The 19,276-nt window shown below is 39.3% G+C and overlaps 2 protein-coding genes across 4 annotated transcripts in view; one reads left to right on the forward strand and one right to left on the reverse strand.

The window, feature by feature from the left end:
- Positions 1–14,281, forward strand: part of CFAP97 (cilia and flagella associated protein 97) — a 29,960-nt gene extending 15,679 nt beyond the window's left edge. For all 3 annotated transcript variants that reach the window (XM_050338396.1, XM_050338397.1, XM_050338398.1), the window contains exons 4-6: positions 3,036–3,298; positions 11,597–11,747; positions 12,405–14,281. In XM_050338396.1, coding sequence (XP_050194353.1) covers positions 3,036–3,298; positions 11,597–11,747; positions 12,405–12,532 — 542 coding nt within the window. In that variant the 3' untranslated portion in view covers positions 12,533–14,281. The remainder of the gene's footprint in view (positions 1–3,035; positions 3,299–11,596; positions 11,748–12,404) is intronic.
- Positions 14,282–16,466: 2,185 nt separating this feature from the next.
- SLC25A4 (solute carrier family 25 member 4) lies at positions 16,467–19,022 on the reverse strand. The gene is made up of 4 exons (XM_050338563.1): positions 18,822–19,022; positions 18,087–18,573; positions 17,649–17,789; positions 16,467–17,301 (listed from the first exon to the last, which is right to left on the reverse strand). The coding sequence occupies exons 1-4, from the start codon at positions 18,930–18,932 to the stop codon at positions 17,144–17,146; spliced, it is 897 nt and encodes a 298-aa protein (XP_050194520.1). The 5' UTR covers positions 18,933–19,022; the 3' UTR covers positions 16,467–17,143.
- Between the last annotated feature and the right edge of the window lie 254 nt (positions 19,023–19,276).

Genomic DNA, 19,276 nt, shown 5'->3' on the forward strand with positions numbered 1-19,276 from the left:
TGTACTAGTAGTCATTTTTTTCTACTGTTAGTCTTTTTTTTTACTGAAATTTAAACTGTCCTGTGACACAGTTCCGAAGAAAATCAGTGTTGCATTTGCGTGGTTTAGGAAATGTCATTTATAGATAGCCTTTAGTAAGTTATGGTTTGCTTTGGAGTAGTGTTTGCAGCTTAAATTCTTCCTTAACATAGATCTTAACTAATTAAAACACTAATTTATTAATTTACCAGCTTGAAGACCAGCAAACCAACTACTTTTATGTGTTACCTGCTCCAATACCTTGATGTATTGGAGCACTGGTGCTGCAAAGAGCTAGTAGTGAAAGGCTGTCTTTGTGGTGAGGTGATAAAAGGTGTGGATGAGGCACTGAAGAAGTGTAATATATTGAAAATATATTGTAATATATTGAAAATATATTGAGAGGCTAAGGAGAAGAAGAAGAATGAAAAAAGAAAAGTCTGTGTGTTGGGGGGAGATGTGACTGAAGGAGGTCAATGTGACTAGCAGGTGAGAGTAAATTCGTAAAATTTTGTCACGCTTTATTCACATATGTATAAGAAGTAGCACCCAGCAGAGCAGTGCATGGATATGTACGTAGATATGTAGTCACACTAATTGCCTGAGAGCTGCTTTCTGGTAAAATCCTGTGGCATTTAATGCTACAGAAGTTGTAGACCACTGCCCCCTGGGGATCTGAGAGACGAAGTAATGCAGTGCTTGTTGAGCCCTGTATGTAGCTATCGCTGCAGGGTACTTTGAATCATCATTTCTAAAAGCATTTACTGACCAGCAGTAATGGGGGGAAGGGGAGGGGGTTTTGTACCGTGTTCCTGCTCTGCTTTTATTTTTTTCACTCACACCTGACAGGGGTTTATCAGAAACTGAGCAAGTCAGAAAATAAGTAATTACGTTGGAGCATTTTTAATCTCTTAACTGGTTATAGTTCACATCTGCATCATAGGCATATAGAGTCACTGCCAAAGTATAGCCAACTTGTATCCTACAGAGAATTAAAAGTCACATACAACTGAAGATGTGAAACCTGTATTTCTAATTGAAAATGTCTTCCTCCAGAATATCATTGCTTTAAATTGAATTTGACTAGTTCACACCTTTCACAGAAACAAGAGTTGCTGTAAATTTCAGCTATAATTGACAGTTATTCAGAAGCTCAAGTGTCTCTTTGACTTCATCACCAATAGCATCAGTGCCACAAAGCTAGATCAAGACTTGAGTTCAGCAGCTGTTCTGTGCCACAGCCTGATTACCACTCTTGCATATGATGTGCAGTATTCTTTAACCCATGAGATGCTATGGATATAAGGCAAAAGGTAGAATTACCTTTCATAGCTCCATCATAATACAGTTATCCGCTATGTAACATTTTATCTTCTTCAGATGGTCCTTCAAATTACTTTCATCCACTTGTGTTCTGCAGAGCTAGTTTTGCGTGTTCCCATAAAGAATATATTTCATTACTTTCTACTGAGAGGTATGCTGCAGCTTGATGTTGTCTTATGAATTGTGTGGTTCTAGCTATTTCCTTTGCATTTCTTTTTGTACCTTGTAGGCTTATCCAGATGAGTCTTACTCCAGGTTCGTTTCCTCCAATGGCATCAATGGCTGTACTAGTTTTCCCTTGGGAATAACTTACTAAACTGTAGAGATGTTTTTCAAGACATTTATGCTTTATTAACCTGTTGGTTGGCACACTTGGTGTGTGCTAGTTTGCATTGTGTCTTGGTTTTGAGGTGACTTGCATCTTCTCTTGACAAATGAAAGCAGTATTTGTTAATGTGGGGAACCTCACTGTTAGAGCTGCCTAGGGGCAGTACTTGCCTGTATTCCCTAGCATACTGATGGAGCAAGCTTACTAATTTCCAGAGGGATGTTGAAATTCATGAAGTGTTTGGATTTTGCTTTTTGGATACTTTTCCTGAATTTCTCAAAGACAATAGCAATATTTACTTGCCTCAGTTCTGAAAGAAACTCAGTTGAGATACTGCAAGAAAGATTTTTTTTTTTTTTTTAAATAAGAAAACACTCATGATTCTCTGAAGTTTTTAAGCTGTTACAGGCTGACTCAGACATCCCTTGCCAACGGGTTGCTAATGTGGAAGTGGTTGCTGATGAAATATTACTGCATGCCTGGTTGGGTTTTTTTTCTTTCTGCTTTGGATGCTTGTTCTGCTTGTGTGGAGCTTTTAGGGGAAAGAGAGAGGGGTGTCTTCTGAAGGCACTGTGATATTGGAGGAATGTGGGAAATGGCTTGAATAAAACTTCCTTGTCTGGGTCTGAGCTCCAAAAGTCTGTTTAATCTAATGTGCTACTGCCATTCCTGTACTGTAGATAGTGCAGTGATTTGATGGGGCAATACATGACAGCATAGCTCTTAAAGCAGTTGCCAGAAGATGTACTGCAGAGCTTTAGAAAGCAAAGGCTTAGAAATAGGTCAACAGCAAAGCTCCAGTGGAACTATAATAAATATATATAGCTGTCTCTGGCTAAGAGTGAAGTTTTTCCAGTTATCTTATCTTGAAGTTGTGCAAGTCTGACTTGTTGTGTATTTTTAAGTGTGCATTCTTTGCCTTGAAACGTTATAGCATGGTTTAATTTTTATTTGTTTGCTGTTTTAAATTGCCAGGCCCAAATAATTTTTCTGCTGTTATATGTGCTCACTCATTTCTATCTATTAAATTTAGTTTTCATAATTCCCTTTGCATTTTCTGCACCACCACGAGGTAGGATTGCTTCAGGAGCAAAGGATCAACAAAATCACTTCAGGGAGTGCAGTTTGTGCCTCTGAGTTATGCTTCCCCAGTGTCAATTTTCTGTCTGAAACATAATTTCTATTCTGCCTTTCAGCTGAGACAGATACTTTATACATTAACTTTGAAACCAAGTTTAAATCTTTTTCTATGTGCAAACCTCTAAATATTAATTTATGGTTTAATTCTTGGTTCTGTAATTTATTTGAATACCGAAGCTGTGTTTTCTAATCTGCATATTTTTTTTTACTGTGTGCTATTTTAAAGCTTTCTTACAGCTGGAGAAAAAAGAACAAAAACTAACCATTGATCAGCCATCTAAAGGAATAAGGAAAAATTATTCTTTCACAAATGAAGAAGTAAGACAGATCGATCGGGAAAACCAAAGGTTGCTAAAAGAACTGTCAAGACAGTCTGCAAAGCCAAGGAGAAGCACCACGTTGAAGAAGACATCTGTACCGTCTCCTAGATTGTACCATAGTGCCCTCAACAGGCAAAAAGAGCAGCAAAGAATTGAAAGAGAAAACCTGGTAAGTTTTGACTATGGATGTGGGTCACTAAATTGTGAAGGACTAGCTCTTGTCAGATGAGCTATTGCTAAATATTTAGAAAATTGATGAGACAGTACTTGGACCTTCACCGCAGTAAGTCTTCAATTAATTTCCATTACTATTCTGTTTGCATAATTGTTCATATGGGCAAGTGGTTGTTTTTTTGGGGGAAGGTGGGGGCTATGGTGCTTTTTTGGGGGCTATGGTGCTTTTTTCAGATGAAAATAGATTTTAGTTTATATGAGTTTGCTCTACTTTGATATAACATAATTTAAGAGGAATAATTGTTATTGTTAAAACACCCAAAACATTGGAAAGCAGTCTGACTGTTCATCCGGCTTCGTGCATCATCATTACTAGTCTCATCATTTACAGCCTTGCTGAAAATAAAACAACTAATATGGTAGCATCAAACCCATTATATTTTAAATGCAGAGGATACAAAGTCAATGTCAGTTTTGTTTTTTGACTCATAAGTGTCTGTCTGAGTATTTGTAGAGCTCTGCTTGTCACAAGGTTTGTGGTGGCAATCACAATAAGCTCACTTTAGTGGAAAACAAAAATTCAGGCTCATTTGTAAGGATATTGGCAGAGTACTCAAATAACAAAAGTAACACTGGTTTGAATAAGACACTTTTAGTGGTTGAATTGTAATACATACATGTAATGACATTTTCATATCTCCTATTTATTAGTGTATTTGAAAAAGAGATAAAATATAATAAAATAATTGTAAAATATATACTGGAAATAATTTATTACTTCTTTCCCTTCTATGTAAGTGTAGGTTGCAATTTCCTTTTATATACACATAGATAATGAGATACAGATTCAGCATGGAGAAAGTCTGATTGCCCTGTTCAGGGGAATCTGTTATGTTTTAATTATTCCAGTTTTCAGACATCTGGATTGTTAAAACTTCAAAGTAGGAAACTTTCTCCCTAGCTCCACTAGACTGCAGTTGACATCATACTTCACATTATTATACTTCACGGTCTAAAAGAATTTAGCACAAGAATGTGTTATAGTTGTGTGATACTTCTCAGTGGCTGGGCTGGTATTTTGTTTGGTACATTCAAGTTGGTAGGAGGGCTTTTTTCATGTGTTGGGGGCGGTGGAGGTGTTTATTTAAAATGTTGAAAACGGGACTTGCTGTAACACAAGAACCTTGATAATAGGAGTGTATTCTTAGGCTTTGGGGAGGAAGTGCTGTGTCAAAGGTGTAACTGTAATGTGCTGTGCTGCATAACAATAGATTATTCCAGTAAATTAATGTATAGGATGTTTTACAATACAATTCTGTTTACACAAAGACACAAACCTTTTGTCTTATGATATATTGCAGTATTTGTTCAAGACTTTCTTGCCTTTTCACATTTTGGATCAGAAATGCAGCAAATCTAAACACATATAGTCATTTCACTCATTGCTGTTTTAGTATACGTTAGATATTTATGTGGTTGTGTGTAGTCCAAGAAATAATATTCTTCATTTACTTGTTCATTTATGCTTTAGTTGTTGTTGTCAGCAACATGGGCAGACATGTTTGATACAGGAATAATTCCTAGAATTTATGTTAGGACATCGTGCTAGTTTAGACTATAAAATTTGGTTTATTCTTTTCCCCAAATCAGGATGATATATATATTCTGCTCCTCTCTTTGGAACAGTGATTCATCAGTACAGCTCATATGTTTTGTTTAACATTGCTATTGTTTCTCAGCAGTATTTTTTACTTTTTTATTCTTCTTGAAGTGTAGTACACCTAGAGCATCACAGTTGTAACATACTGATTTTTCTAGCACTACTTCTTGAGATTACAGGTATGACATACTTTTCTGTGAGACTGTAAATAAAAGACCATCTCTACTCTGCCCATTGATGAATTTGTTTTGCTCTATATAGACAAAATTATATGCTTTATGAAGTTGTTTTCTTCTGGTCAGCAGCTTTCTTCACCTTTGTGGATTTGAAGAGGTGGAATTCTGTGGAACTTCCTTATAATCTTCTGTTACTTCTTGGGAGTTCTTTTATACGAGGCCTGAGGGTACTTCATACTGGATATACTGCTTGATACACCTTAGTGAAATGTTTGTTGGAGAAGGATAAAGAGTTTTGTAAATAATTCAAGAACAGAAATCTGCAACAGTAGTCTCTGCAGGGAGTTAAAGATTTTTGATGCAGAGATCTTTTTTTCCCCTGTTGGTGTAGAGCTTTCATAATTTCTTGCCCTGAGGTTAACAACTTGTCTAGGGAAAACTTTCACTTTTTCCACTAGAATGTTCTTGGAGTAATGTCTATACTTATTGTTATCAGAAAGCTTGATTTCTGCTGCAGGCATTTGGCATCAGAGGTGATGCAGGGAGAGTAAGTCAAATCTTAGGAAATTAGAGGGGAATCTGAATGGTTTAGTGCTCTGTAGGTTTGTGAAAGGGTGCCAGGAGGTACAGGGAATATATGTTCCCATAGACTCTGTTAGAAAGAGCTAAGGTTCAGTAAAAAGATGCATTGCTCTGAAGAACAGTAGTTCTGAAGTACTGATTAGCAATTTATGGAAAAAGCACAATTAGCAAAATAGTTTGCTGCAAAAATTAATGCCAGAATTTTGTACTTGCTGCCTTTGACTGTGTTCTTTCATAAATGGAACCTGCTTTTGGTGGCTTATCTGAGCTAACAAGACCAGAGTGCCGTGCTTGCCAATAGAGGACGCTGCTGATTCAGAAAACATTCTAGTCCCGTGTTTGAAGATATTCTCAACCTCGTCTCTTCTTCAGTGGAAAGGGACTTAAATGTGACTGATATGTTACTTTTTTTCCCATGTCTGCATATAGTGTGTCTGTCTGTATTGACATATAATCATTATTTTTGCCAGTATAAATAAGATACTCAACTTCATGGACCAGACACTATACACCATTGAAACATTTAATGGTTTATTGTGTAATGCAAAAATCTATACTGGCATATACAGGTAAGTGTTTGGGGTCCTTGAAATACAGATTTGCAACCATCACACCGTTCTTCAGGCACTTCATTGGAACTTAGAAGTAATTAATATCTCTTTGTTGTTTTCTCTTGTTTTTTTTTTTCATCAACTAGAATTTAGGTGTTAGATAACCTTGGTGAGCTAAGCTGCTGTGTTCGGGCAGGTTCCTAGGGGACAAGTGACCTTTTCAGTTCACACTGGAATTTCACTGAAAGATCTCATCCTCTCTGGCACAGCAGTTCTCAAACCTTAGCTTAAGGGAGATAAGGATGTTCTTTTTTGTGTATATTTGGTCCTTCTGTGCATCCCTGTGCATTCGTCCTGCCCCATGCTGTTATGACTCACTGTATGTAACGTTCCATGTTCTTCTTTCCCCACCTCATATTCCCACAGAATGAACTCTTAAGCCCTAACAGATCCAACTCTGATCTCAGTTCTAGTATAGTCACTCTTCTGCACCAATTAAACAAATCACTTATTGTGTTCCTCTGCAAGGGCAGTCTTTCTCTTTTCACCGACTTGGTTCCCCAAGTCCTCTCTGCTGCAGATTCATTAATGCTACTCCCCAGTACTTGCTGTAGTCAGTGGCCTCTACCAGCACAAAGATCCTTCAGGGAGGCCATTTCTCTTCTCTTGCAGTCTGAGCTGCCTTAGTCCTGCTGGAAATCCTGAATCTGCTTTAGAAATAAATTTATTGCATTGCTGTGAAGGTAATTCTACACCTAATGGTGTAGATGTGCGTGGTAATTGGGTGGGGAGTAAAGGGCAAAGGAGAGACAGTGGTTCTGGCCATCCCCCTTCCTGGCTGCTGCCACATCCACAAAATATACCTTTGATCCTGTGCTGCACAGCATCTGTCCTGCCATCTGTGTTGTGCTGCAAACAGGCCAAACTTCTAGGCATGGAAGGAAATAGAAGAGGGAGGACACTGGTCCATTAGAGTTGCACCTGAGCACCATGTACTTCCCTCCCTAAAAGTGTTCCACACTGCTTTTTCTCTGCTTTCCCTTTGTCCTATCCCCAAGAACCACTCCTGGAGTCAGAAGGCATCAGCAGACCGTGGATGCTGCACACTTACATGGTTGTAGAAAGAACACCAAGGTTGTTTGTCCTTACTGGTCTCAATCTGGAGAAGGAAGCTGTAGAGAATGCAGTTGTGAAAGAACGCGGTCTTCTTCGTGGTCTTAGGAACTCAGAAGTACTCATGTTGGGTTGGTGGCTCCTCAGAAACACAAGGATGCAGTGATGATAATATGAAAATATGATATTTTCACTTACTAGGTTCAAAGGCGTTGTATGCCAAGACTAAAGACAAAATATTGGTATTTCCTGAGATCACAAAGTGCAATGCAAAAAAAGTTTCCATGGCCCTCTCATCAGGGGAAGCTGTCAGGATGTGGGATTGGCACACAGATGTGCCTGGCTAAAATATACTACGATATGGTACAAATGTAGTGTAGTTCTGTGATGATAGTATTTAGACTAGAGGTTCTTCGTGGTCAGATGTCTTATGGTCTTTAGATTCCTGACCCAGACTTAAGGTTCCTGAACACTGCTATGGTAATTATAATAAAGACTGACTTAATGACACGTTCCAGAAAAGTTTTTGAATATTTTGCAAACAGCTTGATTTTGTGGGATTTTTTTTCTGTACTCTTAGCCTACTTTTCTTGTGATGATGCGAGCCACGCATAAACTTGATAGCTGCTCAGTTAAAAAGACTTTTCTGTAGATTGAAGAACTCCTAAGTGTTTTTTGACATTTAGAGTTTGTCAGGTTAGAGCTAGTTAGTGCAATTGGCAATTAAAGAAAATTACAAGTACTTGTATTGATAATAGGAGACAACTGTCTTTGAATGCAGCTATCTGTCTCCCCCTCCCCCACGTGGACTCTGCAGAGGGACAGTGTGGTCACCAACATCAGTGACATTAGAGCAGGCATAATATAAATAAGTTTGAACAGCTGTCAAGGCACACTAGTCAGCTGGTTAGGATTCAGAGGAGGTGAAACTGAAACCTTCATGCTTTTAAAAAGCAAAGTACCCAAGAAAAGGTAACATTTTTTACCTCCTCTTGAACTCAGTTTAAGAGTGCTACATTTTCAGTGGTTTTTGTTTTCCTTCCTTTTTCAACACAGCTGCAGGATAGTCTGTACTGATTATTTCATATTTCACAGAATCACAGAGTATGCTGAGTTGGAAGGGACCCACAAAGATCATAGAGTCCAGCTCCTGCACAGGACATCCCCAAGAGTCACACTATGTGCCTGAGACCGTTGTCCAAATTTTTTCCTCTTTCTGACAGAGAGCATTAGAATTACCTTCAGTGTTCTCCTGATGTGTCCAAATTTGAATTACCAGATTTTATTTTGGCCTGTTGTATAGAAGCAATTTTTAGATTTTATTAGGTTTCTTTGTTCTCTGCTTTTTGGCAATCTGACGTTTCCTTCTGTCACTGACAATATGTATTTTAGTGTCTTTGTAGATACTTACCAATGTCCAGATGCCTAGATTTATAAAGGATTGTTCCATTCCTAGAAGGTAATCATGCAGGAACACCCCCTGTGATTTTTTTTTTCTTTTTCAAGTATTCTACTTTTAGTATAAACTCAGTATTAAGTCAAAGCAAATAGGGAAAATATAGCCTGGGAAGTCTTTTGCCAAGCTTGGGAGGTCATCAGTGGTATGAAACTATATATGTATTGAGCTTGAATCAAGAGCTATGAGGAGCTACAATGTGATTTAGAGCAATTAATAACATTCCTGCCGTTAGTGTCTGTTATTCATTATTTAGTTCTAAATACCTGGATTATGTTCTGTGGTCTGATTCTTTGATCATTGAGATCAGTGATGAAATTTCTATTTACTTTAGTGATGCATGATTAAGGCTCCAGAGATTTAGTACTTCAGAAGAACAAGGGAAGTGGCAGCTGTCTTCAGTCTGTTTCTCAAAAGGAGAACATAATGAAAGAATTAGTACATTTATGTGTGCAACTGAAAAAGAACATTTGTTCAAGGTACTTGTACCTTGCACAAAGTAGTTCCTCACTTAAGAACCTCAAGATTGTAGGGTTGGTAATAAAAACATAACGTTATTGGATTAGTTCTGGGTTAGAGATTTAGTAGGTCAGGGCTGCCGTTTCAGTGTGTCGATGAGCTCATTTCTGTATGCAGCAGGCTGTTCTCCAAACGGCAAAATTCACGCCTGCAAATACTGCGTAAATAACACGCCCTTGGTACAATCTGCAGCAGAGGGCAAGGAAACCTCAGGAGCTGTTCTGCCGTTCTCTAGAAAAGCTTTGCTTCAGACTCTTCTGCACCGCAGAATCTATATCTGCTCTTTCCATAGAGCAGGGCTGAATCGAGTCCAGTGATAACCTGTTCAGAAAGTAATATTTTAGTACTGAGAGGTCTCTTTTTTTTTTTTTTTGCTTTAGTAATGGAGACTTGATACTTGTTGAAGCATAGCAGGCATAGAAGCAAAAGCAGACAATTGTATTTATTTATAAAGAATAAATATGTATAAATATTGTATGTTCAGAATCAAGCTTGAAATTACTGCATTGGTAAGGTATGCAAATTTTGTGACACTGTTACAGTGTCACACAGTGCAGACTTGAAACATGCTTGACTCATTGGAAAGTTATTTCTACAATTTACCTGATCCATTTGTGATGGAACTGAATGTATTGAGAGCTTCCATTTTTAATACTGGAATAATTATTTTAATGGAATAATTATAAGGTAAATGGGTGATCTCTGCAACCCTAAATGTATATAACTGTACTAGGAGATGCAGATGAAGTTGTTAGTAAAATGTTAGATGTAACATTTAGAGGCAAGTCTACCATTTCATGTTCTGTTACTGACTTTAGTGAAGAGCTATTTCTAGCTGAAGTCCTTCCTTTGACTTTTGCTTACTTAGGTATTTCCACTTGACTGTGAACTGGTTGGCACTTGTTGCAGGCACTTGTGACATGTTATGTCTGAGCCAAAATCACTTGTCCTTTCTCTCTTGTGCGCTCTGTGCAGGTTTCTAGTGCCCATGCATAAACTACCAGGAGTTTGTAGATTCCTGTTGCAGTTAGACAATGACAACTGACATCCTGTGAATCCTATACCATTTCCTAAGTCACTTTTTGTAATTTTTTGTATTCTTATTTTTTAAAAAATCAGTACGTGGTTGGGGCTGCAGTTTAATGATGATACAGATAGCTTCTTGACTTCTACCATATAAGTATGCATCTAGACAATACATCCTATTAGCAGAGTTATTTTTAGTGCTTTGGGGACTTCTGTAAGCACAGTTTGCATTGTTTCTTGTTCATAGGATACACATCGAACCCTGACCAGCAATGGTTGTATCATTGCCAAATGTTTGTAGGCCATGAAATGAATTGAAATTAGTTAGTAGAGGAAATGTGTAGATCTCTGTGAGGAAACCATTGGAGGTGAAATATATTAAAATTCTGAAGTTGTTAATTGGATATTGCGTGTAGCTGGGTACTTCCCAATTTTTCCTCTTACCAGATTCTTTTTTTAGATTATTGAAATTTCTTAAACCAATAAATCCTATTTCAAGTAAAAGTAACTATAGAATAGGAAACTTTATCTTACAAGTACTATGTAAGTAGCTATTCTAATTTATTACTTGCTGCATGATTGCTGGGGCTAATTTCAACACGAGGAAATGATGTCTGTATCAATAATTTCAACTAGAGTCTCTTAAAATTACATTATGGATAAAACAAAGTGTGTCCTGTGGATGGATGTTTGTGCTTTCCTTTTGAAATTTGTTTCACAGAATTGGGATCAGTAAGCCTCTCTGGGGATCATATAGGGCAATTTAAAGTGGTCTAAGTATGTTTGCAAAGCAAAGTTTAAAAAAAAAAAAAACAACCCCTAACTTCTCATCCTTCTCAGAATTTAGGAGGGAGGACTAACCAAAGGTCAGATTAGAAGAGTGCAGCCCACTTCCTCACTACTTTTACTATCACCAGATGTATTGTTTCAAGTTACCATAAAGCACAGAGAGCTTTCAGGTACTAAAGATGTACTCAATGTAGAACTGATGATGTGCAAGGGATAGTTACAGTTTGTGTCACCTTATAACACTGAGGAAAGACTTGAACATGAGCAGAGTAGCTTGTGCTGGTCACCAGTGGAGGAGTTCATGTTAAGCACTGCTAAAACTTTGGGGGTTTTTTGCAGTTCAAATTAAAATGAATTTGTGTTTGTTTTGTAGCATCTTGTTTGTTCTTTCTCCTTGATGATATTTTTCTTCAATATTAAGGCTTTCCTGAAAAGACTGGAAGCAGTGAAACCAACAGCTGGTATGAGACGCTCTGAACAACTGAGGGACTATCAGCGCCAGATGAGTTATCTGAGTTCTTCACCGTCTGTAAGAAGGGGTAAATCTCCTTTCACCCAGCTTAGTCCTCCAAGTAAGTACTTTGAAGTTGCAGATTATTGCATTTCTATGCATGTGTTTATCTTATTATAATTCAGAATTGTGAAGCACCTACTGTTAAGAATAGCAAATACATTCCTTTCTCTGTTGTCTTTAGATTGATGATTTATCACACAGAGATCATTAAAGTGGTTTTTTTAAATCATACCAAATATAAAATGACTATGCATTTTTTTTGTTGCCCTCCTAGATTTCTAATAAATTATCTTGTCCAAGAAGAAAAATCCCTGTTGTAGTGTGTTTTGCCAGTATTGAGAATAGAAGGGGGGGAAAAGCCCAACCAAAAACCACACAAAAACCTCAATGAAGATTCACATTCTCATTCAGAAAACGTAGATCTACTGATAGTAGCCTTGTTTTTCTCAAACTATGTGTCTAAGATTTGGAAGTAGATAATGTGTCCCTATAGACCCATGTATGTGGGGTTAAAGAACCACAGACCTGAATTCTTTGTCCTGGTCATTTACAAACAACTCATAACATTTTGGGTTTGTATTCAATTTACTGTGATTTGTTTGTTTGTTTGTTTGTTTTCTGTAAACTATGGTAATGACCCTTGCAGTAGTAACATACCATGAAGTATTCTGTTGTACTGAGCACAAGCATTCTCCTTTTCTGTGTGTGTTGACAGGAGGAACTTCAAGATTATCCACTGTACAAAGTACACTGGGCCAGAGAAATGAAAAGCCCATGTCTGACTTAGCCAGTGGGGTATTACAGAGACCTAAACCCACTAATGTCCGTGCTGCTTGGTTGTAAGTGTGTTCTTTGCCTCGCATTCTGATATGATCCTCAGACTTCTATTTTTAGTGCTTCTGTAAATTCTATGTGCAAAAATATTTCTGCATTGTTCAGTGATTACAGTGCATTGCATTTAATATAATTGCTTATAAAATATTTTAAAGTGAACACTTTCCCTTCAGTCAGTGTTTTCCATGACAGGAAGAACTTAGGAAAGAGAGGGAGATATCTAAATGGACAAGTTAAATAAAAATTTAACTATTATTTTATTCTCAGAAGTGGAATTTGTATCCATAACATGGAAGGACAGAATTACTGCACTATAGGTGCAAGATGTAAATAAAATCTTTAAAATATTAATAATACTTTAAAATACTGCATTAAACTCATAAGTATATGCTTCATTCCTGGACTGTCCCTGCTTTTCATGCTGGCTTTATGTAAGCCTTCTGAAATTTGTGGGTCATGTTCTTGTGACTGAAAGAATCTTTCACAGCAGTGTGAAGGGGTGCAAAGCAGACTGTGTATCCCTGCATGGTGAGCTAGAATACTGAGGCTGCAGAAGGTGATGTTTTGCCGCTCTTAAACATTCAACACCTGGAGTATGTTTTGTACGCAAGGCTGTGTCTCCTCCAGAATTAAAAGGATTTTTAGAAGTTGTATTGGATTTTGGAAGATGCATTGGGACATTTGTGTAGGAAAGAAGCATCTGATATTACTTGAACAAGAGTAAATAAAGACTGAAGTGAACAGCAGTTTCAGAGTCAGCAGTAAACAAGAGTAAGTTCTAGTTATTGCTCAACCTAGAGAATAATATTAAGGCAAAAGAAATATTTCATGGCCCTGCTTTTGCAGATGCTTGCTCTTCTCAGTGGGAAGATGCAAACTTGAACTGCAGGAAACATCTTCAATATTTGATTTTGAGAATGACTACTAACCAGGGTTTAGGAAAAAAAAAACAGTAGAAAGCAATCTTGTTATGCTTCTTAACCTGTTTTTAAATGTCACGTTCATACCAAATATTTGTAGTAATGTCAGATAAACTCCAGTAGCAACATCCATTTACAAGGGGAATAAAATCTAATGGACTTGGTAATCACAAATAGTAGGTGGTGTGGTTTATTTCTATACATAAAGGCAAACTTTCAGTGAGCTTGTTTTGTAGGAATGTAGCCATATAATAGGAGCATAAATTGTGATGCTGCTGTCTGTGGATATTGCTGAAACCTTGCTTGCTTTCCCAGCTTCTTCCCAGGAGAGATACAAGAAATCTCTATATTGTGAATAAAGAATATTTGGTAATGCTGGGTCTTAGCCCTATGACAAGAAAAGTTTATTCTTTGCTAGTGCTTGCATGAGGGCTTAGGCTTTTGGGTATTCTGCACTGTAACACACTTTTTACTTGGTCCTGTGTGATAGTTTGGCAGAGCTGCTGCACTTGGTGACCTGCAGATCAAATTTAGCTGTTTGACAATATTTGAACTTTTAACTTCAAGCAACATTGTGGCAAACAGATTTATATTGCGACTATAAGGAACAGTACTGCTGTATTTATTTGTATTATTGTGGTAATTAAAATTATTCACTATTAAAAGATTTTTGTCCTTGAATCTGAGTATCAGAGTCACAGCTTAAATACTTCTGAGTGTTCATATGATAATTTTTTTAATTACTTTCAATCGCTTTATCTTATTTAACTTTGGTATGAAAGACTGTCAATTTTGTATGTTGTTTGTAAATCATAAGAAATAAAATATTTAACATGAATTCTCATTGCAGTGGCTTCTTTCAGAATTTTATAAATGGTATTAAGATGCAGAGGAGGTTGAATACCTTGGTACACAGAAAACCAGAAAAAACTCAGGTTTCTCAGTTCTCAAGGATTAGATGTAAGGGAATAATGGTTTTGTCACAGGCTTTAGGTTGCATAGTTTGCCTGTGACCAGGTATTGCAGAGGTGTGAAAAGAGTAGTATCAATTGAGTGTGACAACAGGAGTTCAAGTAGAAATTAAATTCTAATTTCCAGGCTTTCAGAGCTTACAGCTGCAGTTTAGGTTACACTTCCAGCAAGTGTTACACTGAGTGCCTCAGACTCAGGGAAGAGCTCCTTTCCGGGGAATAGTTAAGTCACTGACAGTTTTGAACTCTGATTGCAAGTGTCTTTATGGAGACTGCTGCCTGCAATCTGTCACAGTTTATGCATTGGCATTCAAGCAGAAAGAAGGAGCCATTTACCTTTAAGTGTTTTCTACATATTTTCTTTCACATGCAGCCTCTTCCCCCAGTGGAATTTTCCTGCATTGATACTCCTCGCTTTCCTTTTTAATAGTCTATTCCTCCCTCTATGTTTGGGGTTATTTTCCTTTTTCTTTTCTGGAATGCAGCTTCTTTCATTTATACTTCCAAGTAAGTTTCTTTGCTTCCTCTTGTCTTATTCATTCATAAATGCACTTTCCCCCCACTGTTTGGTACCTCTGCCTATTCCAGTCTGTCGTTGAAGTTGGCTACAGCAATGGCAGAGACAATCTTCTCTAACACATCCAAACGCCATTTGCAACCTAATCAGTGAGCTAAATGTAAAATGGAGAGTTGGAGTGTGTTAGCAGGCTTCTCATAAGGAACCATTAGGAAAGGGAAGAAGAAGGAGAAAAGGAAGAAAAGTGAAACTGGCAGCTAAAGCTTTTAAGGAAGACTAATACACTTTGAAAACTAGTAGTAATATTTTCTTCACAAACTTAGGATTTGATACATTGTGACCATGGTTATTTACTATGGCAAAGAAAACAGACCAGATATTGAGAAAAGCAGGTGTTTAAGATAGTACCCATGAAAAAAGGCAGATGTAACAATCAGGACAGGTTTTGTCTTGGGACAAAAAAATTTAAATTTGGTTAATTTAAAAACAGTATCTTTGTTTTTTGACCCAAATTTTCCTCAAATGCTTCTGGTCTTCAGGTGGAGAGATATTGTTTCCAGACACTGTTTAGGGGCCTGTACCTGCCTTCAGGGAGAACAGAACTGCTGGCTGAAATCTGTGGCAGACACACAGAGTCTATCACACCAAGGGAAAGAGAGCCAGAACCACCTCCATCTGACAATAAATGTTTCAAATATAGAAAAGGGATAACTGGAAGACATACATATGAAGGGGTAAAAGATGAAAGTGACATAAAAATTTGTTTGATGATTACTTGCTTAGTCTTACCCTTTGCCCAGGTTCTCCAGAGAAGCTGTGGATGCCCCAACCTTGGCTAGGTTGGATGGGGCCCTGAGCAACCTTGTCTACTGGAAGGTGTCTCTGCCTGTGGCAGGGGGTTGGAACTAGATGATATTTAAAGTCTCTTCCAACCCAAACCATGCTCTCATTCTATGATTCTTTTCCTAGGTGGATACATAGCAAATTTTTGTTTATGTATAGCCAAACTTAACAACTGAAATGGCCTCAACTCACTTTTTCTTCTTTGCCTACTTGGACAGCCTATACTTCAGTGAGTTCGCAACGCTGCAGCATCTTAAGTTAAAAACTGTATTGAGCACGTTCTGATCTCACGGGTAATTAATGGCTCAGTGTGTTCATAATGGTGTAGTTGAAAGTGTAGTTATTAAAATAACTTGGGAGTATCCCACTCTAGAATACTTTTTCAAGTAAAATAAGCAGCAATGACTTCACTATTCAACAAGGGCATACCTCAAAGTTAAGGATAACAAATTATCAAAGCAGCTAAGACTACAGAAGCTTATCTCTCAGATAACTAGCTGCAGTACCCTCAAACTCAATCCCCTTGGTTTTGCAATTGTAGAATTATCAATAACCACTTCACCTACCCCTAAAAGCTCTGTTGAAAAAACTTTGAAGAGACAGTCACTAACAGTGTGCTGATTAACACTTCACCGCAAAAGACACGTGCTTGTAATGTGTTCAGTGTACTGAAAACAACAGGAAAAAATTCATTAATATATTAATTTATTTCATTTCAGTTTTAGTTCAATTGAACCTCAAAGCAGACAACTTTTTCCTTTGTGACAATACAGGGAACTTTTGAAACACTTTATTTCCATATTCTACAAAGAATTTTTGAAAAATCAGATTATGGTTTCAACCATATAAATGTGTAATTTGTCACTGAAGAAGCTGCAGTTAGGAACTCAGCCTGCTGCTTCAATATAGGTTATAGTTTCAGATATTTTCACTTGATATCATTATAAAATAGAGCTTTAGAAGAAAACATGATTTTAATTCATGTTATAAATGTCATCACGCTGTTGAGTAGCTAGAGACATTGTCATAAATATGGTATTAATCAATCTATTAAGAATTCACGGTATTAGATTTTAGACTAGATATAGACCACCCAAGTCTTGTCTCTAGACAAAATCTATTACCTGCAATTTGAAGTATAATATATACACAGGTTCCAATACAAACGCTGGAGGAATTCTCATACAAAATGTAGCTGTGATGTAGTGGACAAGTTTTAAATAATTGCATCCTCATCTCTGCCAGATAACGTTACTCAAATTTTATTCTGTTTCCCTAGGAAATATTTTATTGTCCATTACATCACAAGAGAATATTTTAAAAAAAGTTGATTGAGAACAATTGAACTTCTATATTATGATGTTCAGTTTTAGACATACTTCTTGATTTCATCATAAAGTACTAATACAAAAGCTCCGCCCATGCCTCTCAACACATTCGACCAGGCACCTTTGAAGAACGCTTTGGATCCTTCATCTTTAGCTATCTTCTTCCAGCAGTCAATTGTGCCCTTATACATAATATCAGCTGTGGAAACAAACATAAAGGTCATAAGGCTCCAAGTTGTACAGCAAATATGTTTCAACTTCCCCATCTTTAAACTCACAAGGAGTAAGTGAAGCATAGCCCAGAATTTAAGTAATCAATTAAGGAAAAGTAATTCCTTAATTATGGAAATCAAGTCATTTCTCAGTCCTTTAAGTGAACATGACAGGAATAACCAACCATGTGTTTCCCCTAGGTTGTTTTTAAAGGATTCCAATGAAAAGGCCATTAGTTTTCCATAAGAGAAAAAAATACCCAGTATCTCCCATCTTATCTCAATGAAGAGATACTTTCTGCTGCCAGAACACCATAAGAGCCTTTATTCTTACCTCCCTTTCGGCCAGACTGCATCATCATCCTACGTCTCACAGTATCAAAAGGGTAAGAAACCAGCCCTGCCACTGCAGTGACACTCTGGGCAATCATCCAGCTCACTACGATATGCACATTCTTTGGATCAGGCAACATACCTGTCATCAAGAACAAATGAGCAGAGTCAGAACAGAGGGAAAGGGTTGTGGGAAAGATGGCTGTGGAAGGAACTATCACCCACCAACCCCAGGAGTCAATTCAAACCCAAGGTGTTTGCTCAGAACAGCAAGTTGAGGGAGGCAGGAAGGCACGTCAGAAACACCTGTGTGTGTTCTAGCACTTCTCTCTGAACTGGTGCTGAGCCAAGCCCTGCTTGTCCTTGTACTACCAAGTGCCCTAGAGTGCCTTTACTGGATGGATCTTCCCTTGCAGTCACTCCTCCATGCACTTCTTACCCTTGGCCGTGTCGTACACCCCAAAATAGGCTGCTCTGTAGATGATGATGCCCTGGACAGACACGCTAAATCCTTGATACAGGCCCCTCAAGCCATCAGACTTAAAGATCTTCACAATGCAGTCGCCCAGCCCAGAGAACTCCCTCTCTGCAGCTCCTTTGCCCACATCAGCCGCCAGCCGGGTCCTGGCGAAATCCAGCGGGTAGACGAAGCAGAGGGAGGTGGCTCCCGCGGCACCCCCAGACGCGAGGTTCCCTGCGAAGTAGCGCCAGAACTGCTTGTGCCTGTCCACTCCGCCCAGGAAAATCTGCTTGTACTTGTCCTTGAAGGCGAAGTTGAGGGCCTGGGTGGGGAAGTACCGGATGACATTGGCCAGGTTGCCTCTCCAGAAGGAGGCGATGCCTTGCTCCTTGGGGATGCGGACTATGCAGTCCACGATGCCCTTGTACTGCTTATCGGCCGTGATCTGTTTGCTGGCATGCTGGACCTGCGCGAGGGAGAAGGAGGAGAACGGGGCGGTAGAGAGAGGGCACGGCAGGAGTGACCCCGCACGCTGAAGGGCACGGACGGGGCCGGCTCTGCTCCCGCCAGCCCGAGGCGGTGCTGAAAGTCCCGGGCAGCTCCCGCGTAACCGGAGCCGGCCGAGCTCCTTCCCATATTTAGTCACGCCGGGCAGTGCCCGCCGCGCCGGCACCACCTGTGGCGCGGCCCCGCCGCCCCCCACTGCCCCCTCACCTGCAGCAGCAACTTCACTCTCTCGATGGGGGCGACAGCCGTCTTGGAGACGGCGGCGGCAATCCCGCCGGCCAGAAAGTCCTTGACGAAGCTGAGCGCTTGGTCTCCCATGCCGCGAGCCGGTCCGACACCCCCGCCCGGAGAGAGGCAACGACCGCGCACTTCCCCACCCGGCCGGCCAAATGGCCCCCCGCCCCGCACCGCCGCTCTTATACCCCGCGGCCTCTCGCGATAGGAGGAGGCGCCCCCCGGGGCGCGGGCATTGGCTGAGCCCCCTCTGGGCCCGCCCCCGCCGGGTCCGCGCGGGCCGGGTCCGTGAGGGGCGCGCGGCCCGGGACGTTTAAAGGACAAATTAAAGTTATCTGGGGCTGGCGGGGAGCGCGGCCTCGCAGCATGTGCCCGCTGTATTAATAGCACAGCAGGGGACGCGGGCAGCTGGCAGCAGAGCTCCAGGC

The sequence above is a fragment of the Myiozetetes cayanensis genome, unplaced genomic scaffold (assembly GCF_022539395.1).
Source record: "Myiozetetes cayanensis isolate MyiCay16 unplaced genomic scaffold, myiCay2020 scf7, whole genome shotgun sequence".
Lineage (NCBI taxonomy): Eukaryota > Metazoa > Chordata > Aves > Passeriformes > Tyrannidae > Myiozetetes > Myiozetetes cayanensis.

Coding starts and splice junctions, on each gene's coding strand:
- SLC25A4 (XM_050338563.1), bottom strand. CDS start 18,932: ATGGGAGACCAAGCGCTCAGCTTCGTCAAGGACTTTCTGGCCGGCGGG. Junction 17,790..18,086: donor GGTGTACGACACGGCCAAGG/GTAAGAAGTGCA, acceptor TCTTGATGACAG/GTATGTTGCCTGATCCAAAG. Junction 17,302..17,648: donor GCAGTCTGGCCGAAAGGGAG/GTAAGAATAAAG, acceptor TTGTTTCCACAG/CTGATATTATGTATAAGGGC.